At 46.7% G+C, this 20,064-nt stretch overlaps 3 protein-coding genes across 19 annotated transcripts in view; 1 reads left to right on the top strand and 2 right to left on the bottom strand.

The window, feature by feature from the left end:
* LOC307208139 (FK506-binding protein 15-like) overlaps positions 1-3,652 on the bottom strand; it is a 54,159-nt gene extending 50,507 nt beyond the window's left edge. For all 7 annotated transcript variants that reach the window (XM_079962555.1, XM_079962556.1, XM_079962553.1 and 4 more), the window contains exon 1: positions 3,376-3,652. In XM_079962555.1, coding sequence (XP_079818681.1) covers positions 3,376-3,518 — 143 coding nt within the window. In that variant the 5' untranslated portion in view covers positions 3,519-3,652. The remainder of the gene's footprint in view (positions 1-3,375) is intronic.
* Positions 3,653-3,807: 155 nt separating this feature from the next.
* The window catches only part of SLC31A1 (solute carrier family 31 member 1), a 72,642-nt gene continuing 56,385 nt past the window's right edge, over positions 3,808-20,064 (top strand). Inside the window, exon 1 of one of the 2 annotated variants that reach the window (XM_079962584.1) lies at positions 3,808-3,868. The gene's annotated coding sequence lies outside the window, so the exon portion shown is untranslated. The remainder of the gene's footprint in view (positions 3,869-20,064) is intronic. The other variant, XM_079962589.1, reaches the window with a different exon arrangement.
* The window catches only part of LOC307208138 (FK506-binding protein 15-like), a 37,737-nt gene continuing 29,658 nt past the window's right edge, over positions 11,986-20,064 (bottom strand). For 3 of the 10 annotated variants that reach the window (XM_079962544.1, XM_079962551.1, XM_079962543.1), the window contains 7 exons: positions 19,179-19,350; positions 17,691-17,827; positions 17,013-17,096; positions 16,130-16,237; positions 14,409-15,004; positions 13,314-13,413; positions 11,986-12,513 (listed from right to left, as the gene is read on the bottom strand). In XM_079962544.1, coding sequence (XP_079818670.1) covers positions 12,430-12,513; positions 13,314-13,413; positions 14,409-15,004; positions 16,130-16,237; positions 17,013-17,096; positions 17,691-17,827; positions 19,179-19,350 — 1,281 coding nt within the window. In that variant the 3' untranslated portion in view covers positions 11,986-12,429. The other 7 variants (XM_079962546.1, XM_079962549.1, XM_079962548.1 and 4 more) reach the window with 4 other exon arrangements.

The raw sequence follows: 20,064 nt of genomic DNA on the forward strand, positions 1-20,064 counted from the left end.
ACCCGGAAATGAGTTTTCAGGTTTTCAAACTTTTTTTGGCATCTGAACGTACTTCGTTGGTGGGGTTGCACTTTTGTTTTGAGTGCCACAATTCCATTGCCTGCTTGCTTGTTGCCTGACCTGGGCTTCCCCCTTATTCAGTGCCAGCTGCACCAGCCACTGGCGACACCCAAAAGCGGAGGAGGGGGTGGCTGATGCTGCAAGGACAGTGGTGGCAGAGGGACCCAGAGGGTGGCAGCGACACCCCCTGCCTGCTCGGCACGGCCTTCCCTCAGTTGGTGCCGGCAGTGAAATCTGGAAGCAGAGAAGGGTGTCGTTGATGATGTAGCGACTTCGCCTTCTCTGCTTTCGCTGCCACTAATCCAGGCCCAGAAGTGACTGCCGTCACAGGATGCTGGTGCCACCATTGCACTAAGAGTTCTTCACACACCCAAGTGGCGGGGTGGGTGGGTGGGGGCAGGGATCCAGAAAGGCTGGCATGGGGGGAGGGAGAGAAGCCAACTGGCTCCTCTGAGAGATGACTTTTGCCTTCCTTTCCATCCCCCCCCCGCCACTGGAACTCCCCCATCACACACCCTGTGCACTCATCCCTCCAATGGCAATGGGTAAATCACTGCCAGTTTTTAATACTGGGTAGCAGATAGCAGCCTGGTCTATTGCTTTCATTTTATGGATCAATAGTCTAATTAGATAGTCATTTTCATGCTAAAATGCTATTCTGGGAGTTGTTTTTAATTTTTAATTGTCTGGAACAGATTAATCCATTTTGCATTACTTTCTAAAGGAAAGTACGCCTTGGTTTTGGAATGCTTTGGTTTTGGAACAGATGTCCGGAAGACACTGTAAACAAAACAAAAATTTAAAAGGTATCCATTACAGTGGTACCTCGGGTTAAGTACTTAATTTGTTGAAGAGGTCCGTTCTTAACCTGAAACTGTTCTTAAGCTGAAGCACCACTTTAGCTAATGGGGCCTTCTGCTGCCGCCGTGCCACCGGAGCACGATTTCTGTTCTCAATCTGAGGTACTATTTCTGGGTTAGTGGAATCTGTAACCTGAAGCGTATGTAACCCGAGGTACTATTGTATTGCAAAGATACAGCCCTGCCCTTGTGGTTTACTTTCCCCACATACGGAGATTCACTGCCAGGAAGGTGAGGAGGGGGAATAAACCTGGCTGAACACAAGTGGTTTTCCCTACAAACATTCAGCAGTATCTCATCTCAAGGTTGTTCTGGAAGCAGAAACTTACCAGTTACCACACATCTTAGCCCAGTTCCCCGCACTCCTGAGAGCCAGAAACTTGCAGATTTAAACAAACAAACAAAGAAACAAACAAACAAACAATACACACATACTAAGGCCAAGTATCTTCAAACATTAAATCTCCAGCCTTAGCCCCAAACTCCATACTCTACTGAACAGCAAGCAAAAATATCCAAGGGGTGAAGTGCCCATTTTAAATGCCCGACAGCACCCCTAACAGCTAGAGAAAAACCACAAGTGGCAACATGCATGTTTGAGGGGCTCCCAAAAGAAGCGAGCGGAACAGAGATTGTGAGCTTGGCTTCTCCTTCTGGGGAGAGTGACATTCTGGGAAGACATAGATCAGGGGTCAGCAAAATTTTTAAGCAGGGGGGCAGTCCAATTTCCCCCAAACCTTGTGGGGGGCCGGACTATATTTTGAATATTGGGGGAGGCATGTGCAGTTCTCCATAAATTTCTGAACTACAACTCCCACTGTAGATTTCGGGTGACTATATGTTACTCTGACCTTTGCTCACTGCCAGTGTTGCCAAAAGCAACAGTGCAGTGCCCTTATTTTGAACACCTAAAATGTCACAGTGTAAAGGGCACTAGAATTTTTTCTTAGGGTCCCTTTTATAGAAGGAATCTAAGACCACAAAACACCTCCATTCAGTCCTGCTACTGGCACCCACTTTAGGGCAGGAGTTAGAATGCCAAATTGTGACATGGGAGATCAGGGTGCAGACCCCCACTTGGAGATGAAGCTCACTTTGTGACTCTCTCTCAGTGTAACATCAGCACAGAAGAAGTGGAAACAGAAAGCTAGAATTAGGAAAAGGGAAAATATTTCACCACAGCACAGGCAACAGGCATTTGTATGCAAATCAACCCTATGTACATTCATGGGGAAGTTCAGTTGAATTCAGTGGAGTCTACTCCCCAATAAGTCTTGCTTTTTAAGAATAATCCTCCTTTCCCCATTAACCCTTGGGCCGAACTTCCTAGTCCCAAACCACTACTAAAACATAATGCATTCCCTCACTCTACAAAAGGTTCCTTTGGCCCTCTGGATTGTAGCGCAAGCGTACTCCCATCACCAGTGGTGTAGGGGTCTGGGGTTGCGGAGGTTACTATATCTGCAGCAGGGTCCCTGCCTCCCACACCCAATCATCATGAGAGACAAACTTTTTAGCCACTGCATGCTCCAAAGCTAAGCATGTAAGAAACAGTGAAAAGACAAGGCACTTCGGTTTCAGCTCAGAGTAGGTCCACTGAAATGGGCGGGCATAACCAACGCGTAGCTTAATCGGATGCAACCCAGCGCCTCCCATTTCATCCTTAGGTGGATGAAACCCCGCCCATTTCATCCTCACCAGGAACGCTGTGAGGCAGAGAGAGAGCGAAAGAAAGAAAAAGAGAGAGAGAGAGAGAGAAAAGGAACCTTGCTGGCTCAAAGACGCCTAGCTCTGCTAAACTTCGCCTCTCTCTCAACGCCTAACAGCGCGTATTTGCAGACAAAGCCCTCTGCATGTGCTCGGAATCACCCTTCGCAAGCCTGCACCCCCCACCCCAGACCCACATACAGCCCCAGAACCCCATGCAGCCCCAGAACCACATACAGTCGCAGCCCCAAACCCACCCCAGCCCCACATACAGCCCCAAGCCCCACATACAGCCCAGCCTCACATGCAGCCCCAAGCCCCACATACAGCCCAGCCTCACATACAGCCCCAAGCCCCACATACAGCCCAGCCTCACATGCAGCCCCAAGCCCCACATGCTGCCCCAGCCCCACATGCAGCCCCAGACCCACATGCTGCCCCAGACCCACATGCTGCCCCAGACCCACATACAGTCGCAGCCCCAAACCCACCCCAGCCCCACATGCTGCCCCAGCCCCACATGCAGCCCCAGAACCACACCCACCCCAGCCCCACATACAGTGCCAGAACCCCATACTGCCCCAGCCCCACATGTAGCCCCAGACCCACATACAGTCCCAGCCCCACATGCAGCCCCAGCCCCACATGCAGCTCTAGTCCCCTCACCCAGCCCCGCCCCCTCACGCGGACCCAAAGACACCCGCACACCCCGCATCTCCCCCCACGCAGAGAGGCGCCGCATTCTCACCCTCCCGTCGGAAGCTGGAAGGCGTCGTCTTCTTCATCCATGTCCCCCAACATCCTGGCGGCCCCTCGCTCCCCGCGCCCCTCGGCTAAGCCCAAGCCGGGAGGCGAGAGCCGCAAAGTGCGCGGCTGCAACTTCTCGGCCATGGCGCAAGCGCTGGGCTGCGGAAGCGAAACTAGCAAGCCAAAGCGGCCGGCGGCATTCGCGGACCCCAGACGGGCCAAACTTGCACGCGGAGGGAAGAAACGCGTCCAGGGCAACACGAGCGATCAGCTGCTGCCGCAGCCGTGAATTTGGCGGCGGGACTCTTAAGTTTGACGGAAAGGGAGGGGGACAGGGCTGGACCAATGGGAAGCTGGTTTCTGGGAGAGGGAGGCGGGAGGACGGGTGACGCTCGCTCGAGGCTGGCCAATGAGGTGGCGCCTCCGCTCGCCGGGCGAAGAAGGGACGCGTCTGAGGAGATCGAGGGAAGGAGGAGAAGGCGAGGAAGGCGCAGGTAGCTAACTTCCGAGTCTTCTCATTGTGCTATTTACACTTTGTCTGGCAAAACACATTTCTTTCTTCTAATTTAGCGTTCTCGTGTTATATCCACGAACTTTTACTATGTACATTCTCCATATTCCAAGATTCATTCTAGGTCTGTCAGGAGATTAACGTCGGCACTAATTTTTAAGATCTTCCTTAAATGTTATCCGATCTCGATTAACTTTTGGTATTGGATTTCCTCCTATTCTCCCTGTTGTTCTGGCAAGTTGTAGATCTTCTATCATTTTCGCTTGCCAGTCCGTTTTTGCGGGGATGGTATCACTGTTACCAGAAACAGTAGATTCAAATTCTTTGTACTCATCCAAATCCTAGCAGATGTTGGTTAGATCGGACAAACAGCTGAAGAGGAAACTGAGCTGCTGTAGCCAATAATGTGGGATTTAAGAGGTTTTTGTGGTGAGGGGGAATTGTGTGCTTTGACAATGTAGTGTGTTCACACCCTGGTTGCTTTCCTGTGTAAGTCGCTTTGACGTACCTGAATGCAAAAATAATGTCGGATTTAAGAGGTTTGGTGATGCATCTTACTCTAAACACCCATGACATGTCATAGAAAATAATCCAACTCTGCCATCCCAGGATGGGGATGGGAGAAAAATTTAGAAAAGGTATAGAAGCTATTTACCAGGAACAAAAGGCAAAGCTTGTGATAAACAATACAACATAAGAATTTTTTAATATACACAAAGGAACTAGACAAGGTTGCCCTTTATCCCCTTTATTATTTATAACAGTGTTGGAAATATTGAATAAGAGATTGAGGGAAACAAATGAAGTTAAAGGAATTAAAGTAGGACTGTGCATATTTATGGTACGACAAGGTAAAGGTGTACAAAAGTTTTAAAAACCATATTGTAAGGAAAGCATTGTATAATGTTTGGATTAGATACAAAGATCTGTTGGAAAGCAAAACCCCTAGGTGGGTGTCACCAATGGAAGCTAGGGAAGTAAAAAAGCTTAATATGGATTCTAAATGGCCAAAATATCATGAGATTATAGAATACGATGGTGAAAGGGTGAAACTTCAGAGTTATGAGAAACTAAAACCTAAGGTTCGAGATTGGTTGCATTACTACCAGATAAATGAGACGTTTAAACAGGACAGGAAAATAGGATTTCAGAAAGAGAAGTCAAAATTAGAAACAGAATTGTTGGAACCCAATACTAAGAATTTATCAAGAATGTATAACTTGCTGTTAAAATGGAATACACAGGATGAAACGGTGAAATCAGCTATGATTAAATGGGCACAAGACATAGGTCATGATGTTATGTTTGCTGACTGGGAACAGTTATGGACCACCGGTATCAAATTTACTGCATGTAATGCTTTAAAAGAAAATATTATGAAAATGATCTACCGGTGGTACATGACCCCAGTCAAGCTTGCAAAAATTTATCATTTGCCTAATAATAAGTGTTGGAAATGTAATGAGACTGAAGGCACTTTCTACCACCTTTGGTGGACCTGCCCAAAGGTTAAAGCTTTCTGGGAAATGATCTATAATGAAATTAAGAAGGTCCTTAAGTGGACTTTTCCTAAGAAACCAGAGGCTTTCCTCTTGGGTATGGTGGGCCAAGTGGTGTTAAGGAAGGATAGGACATTCTTTATGTATGCCACTACAGCAGCAAGAATTCTACTGGCAAAGTATTGGAAGACGCAAGAACTACCTACTCTGGAAGAATGGCAAACAAAGGTGATTGACTTTATGGGACTGGCTGAGATGACGGGCAGAATCCGGGACCAGGGGAAAGAGACAGTGGAAGAGGACTGGAAGAATTTCAAGATATATCTTAAAAATAACTGTAAAATTGAGGAATGTTAAGATGTCAGGGGGTAAGAAGTAAAGAATTGCAGCAGTAAACAAAAAAAAACTTAAGAAATATTTATGAAAAAGAACTAAGACAATGGACTTAAGGGTTGCTAAAGAATTTTAAACAAGGATGCAGGGATAGGGAGGTATGGGGAAGTCAGAGAAAAAAGGTTATGAACCGATGATTATGAAGTTATACTGTGTTACATTGTTCTTTATTTTATGCGTGGAAAATTAATAAAAATCATTATAAAAAAAAAAAAAAAAAGGAATTAAAGTAGGACTGAATGAATACAAAATTAAAGCCTTTGCTGACGATATTGTACTAACCCTACAAGATCCAAAACATAGTGTAAAAGAAGCCCTCAAAAATTTTGAAGAATTCGGTGCCGTATCAGGACTCAAGGTTAATAAGAACAAAACTAAAATGCTGGTTAAAAATTTATCCAAAGAAGAAATGGTAGATTTAGAGCAAAGGGTAGGAATTGAGGCGGTTAAGAAGGTAAAATACCTGGGGGTATGGATTACGGCTAAAAACATTAACTTGTTTAAAGACAACTATGAGGCCACTTGGAAAAATATCAAGAAAGATTTGGAAATCTGGGATAGAATGAAATTATCCTTCTTAGGAAGGATAGCAGCCGTAAAAATGAATGTTTTACCAAGAATGTTGTTTTTATTTCAAACTATCCCCATAATCAAAGGTTTAAAGCAATGCAAAGAGTGGCAGAGAACCCTGGCGAAATACATCTGGCAGGGAAAAAGACCGCGAATTAAAATGAAAATACTGGTAGATAGAAAGGAAAGAGGGTTTTTTTCCCTACTGGACCTGAGTCTGTATTATGAAGCGGCATGTCTACTGTGGTTAAAAGATTGGATAAGATTGGAAAACAGAGAACTATTAGATTTGGAGGGCTTCGACAACAGGTTCAGGTGGCACTCGTACCTGTGGTACGAAAAGGTGAAGGCACATAGGGGCTTCCTGAATCATATTTTTAGGGGTCCAATCTTCCAGGTATGGGAGAGGAATAAAAATCTTTTGGAAAGAAAGACCCCTTGGTGGGTTTCACCAATAGAGGTGTTAAATATTAAGAGGACTAATATGGAAGAAAAGAACCATACTTATGAAGAACTCATAATCAAATCAGAACAAGGCTTTAAACTCAGACCATACGAGGAAACAAAGAATTTATTTACTAGCTGGTTGCAATACCACCAGGTGAATGGTTTGTTAATTGAAGACAAAAAGAAATCAGGATTTGAAGATAAAAAATCTAGGTTTAACGTGGAGGTGGTAGAGGGAAAGAGTAAAACATTATCTAAGATTTATGATATATTACTGGAGTGGTGGGGACGCAGGTGGCGCTGTGGGTTAAAGCCTCAGCGCCTAGGACTTGCCGATCGAAAGGTCGGCGGTTCGAATCCCTGCGGCGGGGTGCGCTCCCGCTGCTCGGTCCCAGCGCCTGCCAACCTAGCAGTTCGAAAGCACCTCCGGGTGCAAGTAGATAAATAGGGACCGCTTACCAGCGGGAAGGTAAACGGCGTTTCCGTGTGCGGCTCTGGCTCGCCAGAGCAGCGATGTCACGCTGGCCACGTGACCCGGAAGTGTCTTCGGACAGCGCTGGCCCCTGGCCTCTTGAGTGAGATGGGCGCACAACCCCAGAGTCTGTCAAGACTGGCCCGTATGGGCAGGGGTACCTTTACCTTTACCTTTTTACTGGAGTGGTACACCAAAGATGAGGAGGTGAAGGAGGCAATGACAAAGTGGGCGATGGATGTGGGTTACAATATTGATTTTGAAAGGTGGCTAGAATTATGGAATAATAATATAAAGTTCACGGCATGTACGGCATTGAGGGAAAATATGTGGAAGATGATATACAGGTGGTATCTTACACCGGTGAAACTAGCTAAAATTTACAGGTTAAAGAACAGAAAATGCTGGAAATGTGGCGAGGCAGAAGGCGATTTCTATCACATGTGGTGGCTATGTAATAAAGTGAAAGGATTTTGGGAATTAATTTATAATGAACTTAAAAAGATTCTTAAATATACTTTTCCTAAAAAACCTGAAGCCTTTCTGCTGGGAATGCTGGGAAAAGAGATTAAAAAAGAAAATAAGTTAATATTCCTTTACGCCACCACAGCCGCAAGAATTTTGCTGGCACAAAACTGGAAAACAGAAACTATACCTAGTATAACTGACTGGCAGATTAAAATGGTGGAATATGCCGAACTTGCTAGATTAACGGATAGAATACGAGACCAAGAAGAACAAAAATTTCATAAAAATTGGAGTAAATATTGGAAGTACATTGATAATAAATTGTAGAGGGCACTGGCGGTATTGGAATAACTCCAACAGAGAATGTTTAATATTTAAGATAAAATACGTGACGGTAGGATTATTTGATACTTACCAATAGGATGGAGGGGAGTCCAAGACTCAATAAGAGCTCAAATATCAAGAGGTTTTTTGTTTGTTTGTTTGTCCCCCCCCCCTATAAATAGGGGAAGGGATAATTATATTATGTAAATCAATTATAATTTACTTATATCAACTATAATTTATTTATATGTATATTGTTATGTTTAGTGATATGATAAATTGTACAGTGTACATTTATATGGGTTTGTGTATTTGCAAAGTTTGAATAAAAAGTATTGACAAAAAAAAAGAAAAAAGAGTCCAACTCTGGGATCATTTCTTGAGGTTAATTCTTGCACTGAACAAGTGGTGTGTGCCTTTCATTCCCACACACTGCTCCAGTAATGTTTGCAGCTGAAGCCTACATTTCAAGAAAGTTCCAGGAATCAGTGAACAGAAGCATTGCTGATTTTTCTACAATGTCTTATAACGAGCTTGTAAAGCTTGTGTGGCCTGGGTAGCCAATTCAAAATTTGTGGTCACCCGAACATGCCCTTGCTACAAAGAGCCTGCTGCACCAGTGGAAGATGGTGTAAGATGAAGGACAAAGATGCAAGGGTGTGGTATCTTTCCCTGTCTCTGCACCTGCATCATCTTCCTCCAGCTCAGAGCCAGAAAGGTAAGACAGAGGTTTGTTTTGGCTCTCTGTTCACACCCAGCAAGTGCAGAATTAAAGCAAGCTGTAGGCTTCTAACCATGTTTGGGACTGTGGAGAGCGTAATTATTTCTATCCCTCAGCGGCTCTAATGTCAAAAGAAGGCCTCAGACCTCCCTCACAAGAGCACATCTGACTCCTTGCCCTGTTGAAGGAAGCAAGCAGGCCTTTTTTCTTCTAATAAAGAGTTAACGTCTCTTAATCCATATGATTTCTTGCTGGCTGGCTCGCTGAGAACCAACTACCACAGAAGGAGCATGGTGTGTCCTCCACCAAAGTACTACCTCTCCTCTAACACCCCCCACACTAATATCACACACACAGGCACTGTCCAGGATTCACAATGGCACCCAACATCCAAACATCAATGAAGACCCCCACACACACACCTTGAGCACTCTTGAGCTGAATCTAGCGACCATATCTCTACTTGTGGCTGAACATATGCCACAAAACAGGCAAAGTCATGCCAAACTGAAATTTCAGTCTGCCATCTTGATTCAAAATGGCACCCAACCTACAAACAGCAATAAGGTCTGCCACCCCACCCTGGGAACCCTCATGCCAAGTTTGGTATTATGGATGGCGAGGTGCCCAATTGCATAGAGGGCAAATGGGCAAACCATTTCCCAAAATATCAGTCAGGTCAACATATTCCTCCAGCATGACATAGAAAAAGTGTGGGGGTGGGGTGGGAGGGAGAGTTGGACTCCCCAGAGTTGGAATTAATAGATGGCAGAAAAAGCCAGTGTCTTCTCAATACATAATTCCAATTAAAAGCTGAAAAATCATGAGTCCCAGCTCTTGGGAGCAGGAAAGAAGGGGTTGGGAACGATTCACTGATAAATGTATTTATGCACTGGCTCAATGGCAAGACTTTAGAAATTCCTCGGAAATCACTCATTGTATCAATCTTCTCCGTTCCAATGGCATTTAGGACCCAGGGAAGTGAGGTATAAGGGGAGGGGTGAGTGAGCCCACCATAATCCCCGAGATGTACAGACACCTCTGCAGGGCCTTCCCATGGAGTCATGGGCCAGTGATATCCAACCACCTCAATCACAATGCCTATCCATCCTATAGTGGGATGAAGCCGGACAAGACAGAGGGGTGTATTTGATTTGACTCAGGGACCAAGGAGCTGTAAATACTTTCCTTTGTACTGGGATGGGAATAAGTGTCAAAGACTATATTTGCGTGACAGGGGTATGCCTGGATCTCAGGTTCTACCCGAGACCACACCTTTTCTGTGACAGATCTATGATGTCTTGATGATGCATCCTGAGATGTATTATGGGAAACTTTAAAATACGGATGTAACCATTGATGGGGGCTTCTGGCTGCTTTGGTCTTGTTGCAACAAGAAAGATCAGGCCTACTGGCTGCTGTTTTGTTTCTATCACCTGGCTAAAGCCTCTTGCTTGTGACGCTCAACCTGAACCTATGGGAATCAAGGTTAGGTGATTGTGGGGTGCTCCAAGGACTCCCTGTTACACCTGAAATGGAAGGGTCTGAACTGGCAACCCTGCTGAATAGCCTTTACTGTTATGTAAGTTTGGAGTGTGTGACAGGTGGGGTGTGTGAAAGAGAGAGAAGCTACGAAGCTCTTTGGTACGATAATTATAATGTTGGAAGCAGGGCTTTTTTCAGCTGGAACTTGCTGGAACTCAGTTCTAGCACATCTCAGGTGGGCGCGATCACTGGCAGAGGAAGGGGTATGTGGGTGCGGGCTGCCCCGGGTGTCATCCCTGTGGGGGAACATCACTGCGCCGCTTCCATGGGACACTCGCCATGCCTTCCTGGGACGCTCGCCGCCACCCCCGGGGACACCTTGTCCCTGCAGGTGGCTAACCCCACCCCTACGGGCAGCCAGCCCTGCCCCAGAGTGCACAGCATTAGCTCTGGGTACCATTGCCATTCTAAGAGAATGAGGGAGGTGTTCACGGTGAGTTCTGGCACATCTTTTTCTAGAAAAATGGCACTGGTTGCAGACCCTCCAAGTGTCCATATTTACCAGGGATGTTCCTGATTTAAAGATGCCATCCTGGTTTATGATTTGATCTTGGAGTGTCCCACTTTTCCTTAGGATGTCCCTATTTTCAATGGAGAAAGGTTGGAGGGTATGTAGTTATCCGTCCCCTGAGCCATCTGAAGGCAATCCTGTATAGGGAAGTTTTTTTAAAAAGTAATGTTTTATGTTTTTATATATGAGACTTCCGGCGTGGTGCACTCAGTGGTGGGTCGAGGGAAAGTGCTCTGCATCAGTGGAGCATGCCCAGTCACTGTAAACGGGAAATGGGGAAGAGCGAGGCGTTTCACAACACACTGTGCCTGTGAATACTTTCTTTATCCTGAGCAAACCGTTTTCTATGACTGCCTTTTCGGACTGATGAAGCGTGTAGCGAAACCTGTAATATATCCGGAGAACAGGTCTCCTTTTGCCCACTTGCGTTATTCTCACCAGGGTGGTGGCTTTGATTTGCCTTCCTGTGATTGATCCATGCAAACGGCTTTGTGTTTCCAACTCAAGACCTATTGAAGAACATCTCATCCAGTTCAATCTTTGAAGAACAGCTTTCAAAAACTTTTTCATGTTCTCCAATGAGCTACCCTTGCCATTGTGGCGGCACAGGGTTGCCATTCTGTTATTGGACTTACGCTACTTGTTGAACGGTTCACTTATCCAGTTTGTATAACGTTTATTGCACATGCAACTTGTTAAGATTCAGTTGTACATTTATCCACTCCATGTTTACAGTATCTCCAGGCTTTGTTTTGCACATGGCACCTTAGTATATTTGTTGCTTGAATGGTTACAAGTTTGTGGTGGTGGTGTTTTGCTGCATTATTATTACTGTCACCACATTTGTTACTTTTGTATATACTTTGTAGTTTTGTATCAGAGATGAGGACCAAGGTATCACCTTCTGCATATCCCGAGTTCACCATTCAACCTTTGGGCAAGCCACTCTCTGTTTCAGTCTCCCAACCTGAAATACGAAGAGATTACTAATACTGGCCTCCCTCACAGGACTGGTGTTAATTCTTACCATATCAGGTGTATGTACGTGAAGCACCTAAGGTGCCATATAAATGGTGAGTGGGTTTAATCACACAAATACCCCTCCCCTTCTTGCCTTGCTAAAGTGAAAGAACTGAGACAACAGGGTTAATTTATTTTAATTGCACTTTATTATTATTTTCTTCAAGATCTGGTTTTGCCAAGGTTCAGAACTGGAGGTGAGCTATGGCAATAGGTTAAGTTTGGTTTCCACAGGGAGGAGCTGTTCAAGGTGATACCCACCGCTACTCCCAGCAGCAGCTGGGTCAAAAGCGTGTAGGGTACAGGTGTGTTTGGCAGTAGTGAATTAAACAGTCAGGACTTTGAAGCCAGACAAAGTCCCAAATTGACATTTGCTACCGAGAGAGAGAGAGAGAGAGTCACCCCTCTTCCCACCAGCAGCCTCAAAAACCACAAGTTAAGGCCACCAAAGCCCAAATGAGCAATCTGGGGAGGCCCACAGGAAAAAACCCAGCTCCATCCATCTCAGCCGCAGATCAGCAATCACTGAAGCTCTTGAGAGAAGAAAGTATTGCCATGGCATTTGCCAGGCCGCTCATCCCAGCAGGTACAGGTCATCGTTGTCGTCGTCGTCATCATCATCAAAGAGTGGGGTGGGGGGAGGCCGACCTTTAAGGCTCTGAAACCGAGAGAAAGAAAGGCAGGGATAGGTCACCGCTGCTTGGCAAAGCAGGTGGCCAGCTGAACAGGACCATCAGCAAGGCAAGCGGGAAAAGGAAGACAAGGATGTGGCCTCTAGCTTTCTCCTAGTAAGTCGCAGGGTTGCCCCTTGTGGGACTCAGCAGGGAGGAAGAGGACAAAACTGGAAGTAGTTGGCTCTGCTGCCTGTCAGTGGCTATGGCTCCAGCTATTGTTAGTTTTGAATAGTGGACATTGACCCTAATAAAGTGAACATGCCACAAAACCGTAACAATATAGCGCCCCTAACAGCCAGAGGAAAGATTGGTGGTGCCCTGGTAACAAAACACCACCACTTTAGTTTATCAAACACCTATTGAGGGCCTCTACGGGTGGCGCTGTGGGTTAAACCACAGAGCCTAGGGCTTGCCAATCAGAAGGTTGGCGGTTCGAATCCCCACCATGAGGTGAGCTCCCGTTGCTCGGTCCCTGCTCCAGCCAACCTAGCAGTTTGAAAGCATGTCAAAATGCAAGTAGATAAATAGGTACCGCTCTGGCGGGAAGGTAAACGGCGTTTCCGTGCGCTGCTCTGGTTTGCCAGAAGCAGCTTAGTCATGCTGGCCACATGACCCGGAAGCTGTACGCCGGCTCCCTCGGCCAATAAAGCGAGATGAGTGCCGCAACCCGAGTCGGCCACGACTGGACCTAATGGTCAGGGGTCCCTATACCTTTACCTATGCCTTCCACCTTAAGCCATCCCAAATGGCACCATACACCACTGCACCCCCTCAAAACTCTTACCACCTCTTCCTCGTCGTCGTCGTCTTCTACCAACAGAGTTCCCAGTGCAGATGGCTTGGGAGTGGCAACTTTGAAGAAACCACCCTTGTCCTCAAGAAGACTGCAAGAGAAAAAGACAGAAGGAAAAGGAGAGTGGGAGTGATGCAGTGGTTAACGGACCAGAACCCTGGGAGACCAGAGTTCAAATCTCTTCTCAGTCCTGAAGCTCATTGGGTAGTGCCTACCTTATAGGGTTGATGTGGGGGTTAAATGAGGGAGTGGGAGAGTACTAGCACTGATGTCAATGAATGGAGCAGAGGGGTGTTGAGAATTCCATTCCTCCCGTACTGCAGATGTGTGTGGGATTGTTACATGTCACATGTCTGTTTACATTCCAGCACTGATTGTGGGAGTCTTGTGAGAGGAAGTTGAGATATGCTGTTTCCGCTCTGTATAGCTTTTGTTTTTTGCCGCTCTCTCTCCGAGGAATAAAGACAGAGAGAGGAGCCATGTTTTATTTGTTCTGTTCTGTTTGATTTAATTTGCAATAAATTAAGTTTAGATCCTTTCAGTAGCACCTTAAAGACCAACTAAGTTAGTTCTTGGTATGAGCTTTCGTGTGCATGCACACTTCTTCAGATACACTGAAACAGAAGTCTTCTGAACAGAAGAACTTCTGTTTCAGTGTATCTGAAGAAGTGTGCATGCACACGAAAGCTCATACCAAGAACTAACTTAGTTGGTTTTTAAGGTGCTACTGGAAGGAATTTTTTTATTTTGTTTTGACTATGGCAGACCAACACGGCTACCTACCTGTAACTTAAGTTTAGATGTTACTACTGAAGGCTGAGCCTCTGTTTTGAATTCTGCTCACTGTGTGCTCATGTCCCTGGATATGGGCCACATCAGTGTGATGGGAGACACGAGGAATGAATCCCAGGCGACGCTGCAGTTGGGGGGAGGCAACAGGCCTCGGCGTTATCACCCAACAAGGGGGAGCCAGGCTCTTCCTTTGTGCCTGAAACCCCATGCTATTAGGGGGTGGGGGGAAGGCACGGAAAGGCAAGAGACTCATAATGGGTACAGTTTCTGTCCCCCTCCCACCCTGGCACAGACCTGGAATCCGCTTCCATGGGGCTGGACGCTGGTCTTGGCTGTGAGGCTCCAGCCAAGTCCTGCTGCTTGTCGGCTAGAGCAGCTTGAGAGGTGGGGCCAGCGGTGTGCTGACTTGCCCCACTCTCCTCCTTGCCTTCTGGACCCGTTGTGGGCCCCTCCATTGCAGGGGCCATCTCACCCGCCGCTGGATTTGGAGGTGCCAGAACGGCGGTGTCTATTGTGTCCATTTCACCCTGAGTGCTTGGCCTCTCCTTCTCAATTCTGGCGGAGAGCCTGAGAGGCGGCCTTGCAGTTTGAGCAGAGGCTGTACGAGTTTGTTCAACCGGTGCTTCCGAAGAATGAGCCTCAGGAGCTGCAAAAAGCAGGCTGTCTTGGGCTCCTTTGAGAGCGGTGAATGGAGGACTGCTTGAGCTTTCCTTCAGATTAGCCAAAGGAGCGGGGGATGCCACTGGTGCTGGTTCTCGGAGAGAGTTGCTGTGGGGATCCCCATAAAGGGGTGTGGCACTTGGCTGCTTCCTTTCCGCAGGTTCTTCCTCCTCGGTGCTGCTGCTCCCCCTTTGCTCCTCCTGACTCTCCAGCAGCTGCAGAGTTGTTGTCTGGAACAAGTAGAGGGGAGGGGGGATTATTTGCCACAAAAAAGACTGCAGCCCCTGATGAAAGTACTGTGTAATGGTTGGTCTCTAACCAGGACTCAGGAGACCAGGGTTTGAATCCCTACTCAGCCACACAGGCACAGCTAAGTGACTTTCACTTTGTAGTACCTTAGATACAACCCGTTATTTCTAGAGAGTTGGGCTTCACCCTCTTTGCTGCTCCCATGATTAGTAATATGGGGCTAAATGCCACCCCAGTCTCTGACCGGTGCAAGATTCCAGGGGTCTAGGGACTTAAGTCTGTGTTTCCTTTGGAAATGAGGCACAGTGTAGACTGTGGTGTCATAATGATATATAGTTTATTTACGCCTGAGCCTGTAATGGAGGGGGCCCCCAGCATACACTCCAAGAAAGTCCAATTTTTCCCATTGCTGCAACCTCTAATTCAAACTGTCAGTCTGCATTGTGTTGTGATACTGCCTCTCCAGCTTGCTGCATTTAACAGACTGAAAGCCTTTTTTCTTTTGATCACACCATAGCCAACTGAAATCCTAAAACTTCCTCCTAAGCAAAACATTGGCACTCTCTTCAAACTCACTATCTCAAAGCTCTGGGTGGGGCTTCACCCATCTGCTGGCTGGTAGAGTGTCTGTCTTGCTGATTGCCCATCTTTCTGTCTGCAACACATACTGTATACTAAAATTGGATTGATAAAGAAGTTAGCATGGCCTCTGAAAATTGGTGAAGTGTTCCATTTTTTAAAGATGTTTAATATTTGGCCATGTTTTATATATGTGTTGGAAGCCACCCAGAGTGGCTGGGTATAAACAAAATCATCATCATCATCATCTTCATTATTAGTTCTCTAATGGCCCACCTCTCAAGCAATCTCCTCAACACAGGAAGCTGAGTCCAGCTGTTAAGCGTCTGACTTTCAGTTTCACTCTCCAAGCAGTGATTAAATTCTAACACTTATTAAACCCAATAGTTATGGGCATCTTGCACCCAAAACTCTGGCACCCAAACTCATGACATTTGGAACCATACAAAAAGGAAGAGAAATGATAGACCAGTTCACTCAATCTGCATCTTATTCAGGTGTCAGGATCCATCTGCCCTGGGCTGTACCTTGATGGCGTTCAGGACGATACCCAGGACCTCCTGGCCAGTATAGGACTCCTCTAAGTTGAACTGGCCCCGCAGGCACTGGAAGACCTCGTTCATGATCTTCTTCACCTGGGGCAGGATGATGCCAAAGAGTCAGAAGGCAGGGAAGCAACACCAGCAAGGACAGTGGGCTTTCAAGATCTTCTGGACAGCCAAATGTGGTGATGATTTCATTTATTCATTTATTTTACAAGGAAAATACATTATCTGGATACCATCCACGTGCCAAGCGATGGATGACATTGAATTGTGCTGTTCAGACTAACAGGTAAGAACTCCCGACTGAAGTTACAGAAGTGTGGTTTGCCATTGCTTTTGCTGAATGTGACTAAGATTTCTCTCTACTGCTTGCCCCCCACCGCTTTCCTTAACACTTCTTATTTCAAGAGCACTTCAGAGTCTGTTACAGAGAGAGGAACACATCTGTGTATATTTTTAGGAGATACCTTATTTGTGAGACTGTAAACTGTTTTAAGCTATTGTTAACTGCTGTTGCCTCTGCCAACCTGGTGCCCTTCCAAAAGTTTGGGACCAATTAGGCAAGCCACATTTCACACTGTACTATGGACAGGAAGTCCAGTCTCTCTCTCTACAGATTGTATACAAGGTAAAATCCCACCCAGCTGCCTGTATAGAATTTTTCAGGGTCCTCCAGCCTTTGACAACATGTAATTTATGAGTTGCTTTTTCAGCTAATGCTAAGCTCTATATACAGTAATGCAGTTCAGTCTCTGCATTACTACACAGCATCACACTGGCTCACAGCACAGATGTGTAACAAGCCTGTGGGACACGTTAGAACCGCAGACCCTCCATCAAGACATTTTAAGAGAGCCCCACTGACCTTGCCTTTCACAGGCTCTGGCTGTTCCTGCTGTGGTGACAGCTTCTCGTTCTCTGAGCTTCTTGTGGTTTTAAGCAGGGAAAGCTAGAAGGAAACCAGCATTAACTAAGTGGTGGTCCGCAGACCACAGTTCAGGAGCCCCTGTAATAAACAGTAAGCAGAGAGACCTACGGCAGACATGAGAACCCAGCAGAGTGAGCAGAGGTGTTCCAAGGACAGGTGGCTCCTGCCCATTGAGGTGGGTGGGGCAGAAGGCAAGGAGCCCAATGACAGGCAGAGCCACATCCTGATTGGCTGTAAGGAAGAAGGCAAGCAAGTGGTGGCTGGGTGTGGGCAGTGCCCTGTTTGCCTAATAGACTAGACTCCACTGACTGACCTCTTGGGGGCTGCCTGCTAAGAGTAAAAGTAGGTGGAGCAACACACATTAATGTGCCCACTTGTCCCTTTCAATCCTCCATTTAAGAATGAAAGAAGCCCAGCCAGATGGGTGGGATATAGATTATTTCATCATTATCATCACATTTATTATTATTAGATCTTCCAGGGAGGCAAAGAACAGTCAAGGGTGCAAAGCTGGGGGAGGGGTGTGGCACTGGGAGAATCCTAAGGGTCAGAGAGAGTTTTCCAGGGAGCCACTTCTGGCCTCGGGTGATGACTTTTGCCACCCCTGGGCACTACCTTCTCCAGATTCTCCTTCTTAATGCGGATATCAGCCAGCTCTTCTTCCAGGGCTGCCACCTTCTCATCCAACTTCTTCCCACCCAGCTTCTCCTCCTGGTATCTGCTTTTCATGTCGTCAGACGATTTCTGAAGTTCTGTGGAGGTGGGGCACAAAGCCGGTTACAGTGCATGCCCTTGTTTCCATCCACTGCTGTAGCTAAGCCTAAGTACAGCGCCATCTGCACTATATGCGTCAAACACTCACAGCTTCCCACAAAACATTCTGGGAATTGAGAACATTCTCTTAAGGGTGCTGAGAGGTGGTGGAACCCCCGGTCTGCCACCACCCCCAGCTACAATTCCCAGGCTGTTAAACTATGCTGGAAATGGCCACTTAAGCAGGGCTCTCTACTTCAACACAACTATTGGCAGCTGGAACAAACCACACTTCCCAGGATTCCTTGGGAGAAAGCCATGACTGACTGCAGTGGCATGATAACGCTGTATAGTGTGGATGGGGCCTCCGTGTAACTTTAAAGACATACAGGTGAAACTTGAAAAATTAGAATATCATGGAAAAGTTTATTTATTTCAGTACAGTGGTGCCCCGCAAGACGAATGCCTCGCAAGACAAAAAAACCCACTAGACGAAAGTGTTTTCCGTTTTTCGAGGCGCTTCGCAAGACGAATTTCCCTATGGGCTTGCTTCGCAAAACGAAAACGACTTGCGAGTCTTGCGATTTTTTTTCGATTCCCCCCCCCTTTTCTAAGTCGCTAAGCTGCTAAAGCTGCTTTGCCGCTAAGCCGCTAATAGCGCTAATCCACTAAGCCGCTAATAGGGTTGCTTCGCAAGACGAAAAAACCGCAAGACGAAGAGACTCGCGGAACGGATTCTTTTCGTCTTGCGAGGCACCACTGTAATTCAACTTAAAAGGTGAAACTAATATATGAGATAACTAATGACATGCAAAGCGAGATATGTCAAGCCTTTATTTGTTATAATTGTGATGATCACATGTTTCTTCTCACTCTTACACTGCTCTGCTCTTGCATGCAGGGCAAGGAAGGTGCAGAATATGCACAAACCCATTTTCTATTATGTTACATTAGGTTAATGTTACTTATTGTTTGTAAGCTGGAGATTCATTTCAACAAAAAGCAGCATAGAAATACAATCAATCAAGTTTGTAGAGATCAGAAGCTTGCCTTTTTTAAACAGATGGAATTAAAGTCAAGAGTCTTTTTGGAGACACTGGGTCTGAGTCTTTAACAGCTACACTGCAGGAGGCCCTAAGGAGCAGGACCTCCAGAGGTTGCTGGACTCCAATGCCCATCATCCCTGGCTATGCTTGCTGGGGCTCATGGGAGGTGGAGGCCAGTAATACTTGAAGGGCCACAGGCTCCCTACCAGCAAGCTAAAGAATTTCCTAGGATGATAAAACTACTCTGCATGTGCTTGGATTGTGCTCTTCTGCCATTTCAGTGCCTCCTCTCAGCTTCCCTTACCTGCCAGCTGTGCACGGAGTCGGCTGACCTGGGCTTTCTGCCTCTCCAACTCTGTCAGGGCTTCATTCAGTTGGGAGTGGAGATTCATCTCCTGCTTCTGATGACGGGTCAGCTCCAGTTGGAGCTGGGAGATCTGCGCCGTGGCTTCCGCTAGCTCCTTGGTGACCCTGACCTGCAACACAAAGGAGCAGAAGAGACAGGAGAACATATGGGGAAGGAGAGTCACAAGACCTTTCCTGGGAGGATGCAAGAGCTGTGCTTTTGGAGGCTCCCAAATGCTAAGAATGAGTCTCCCAGGAAACACCCTGCAGAACTGGTCTACTGGCAAGGCTATGAGGAGCGGGGGGAGGCAGAAGCCTTGGGCTTTTTAGTTAGTTCAGGAGAAAGCATGCATGCCAAAGGTGCATAAAATGGAGAGCAGAAAAGATTTCCCCAGAAAATTCAGGACAGACAAAAGAAAGGACATCTTCACACAGCAGAGCTCTCTCCCACAAGATGGAATGAAGGCCACCAAGTGGGATGGCTTTAGCAATGGGGCAGGAAAAGCTATCCACAGCCAGCAGCCACAAGGTCTCCCGCCACCGTTGGAGGCAGCATTCTGTTCCTGGGAATTGCAAGTGGGGTGAGCGCAGATCCTGCTTGTAGAATTCCCTTTTGGGACATCTGGTTGTGAGAATAAGACGGGCTTTGGGCCTGATCCAGCCAGGCAAAAGCACTCAAGGAGGGTGCAATGTAGGACTGGTGAGGGTGCGTGGCTTGGAAAGAGTTTTGAGGGCCAGACACATAGGCCTGGAAGGTGGCCTTTGGTCCAGGGTCCTGGAGTCCCCCCACAACTGATTTAGGAAAACCCCTTGTCCCTGAAGCTGGGATGCCAAAGCACAGAGAG

This window comes from Podarcis cretensis (genome assembly GCF_951804945.1).
Source record: "Podarcis cretensis genome assembly, chromosome: Z".
Classification (NCBI taxonomy): domain Eukaryota; kingdom Metazoa; phylum Chordata; class Lepidosauria; order Squamata; family Lacertidae; genus Podarcis; species Podarcis cretensis.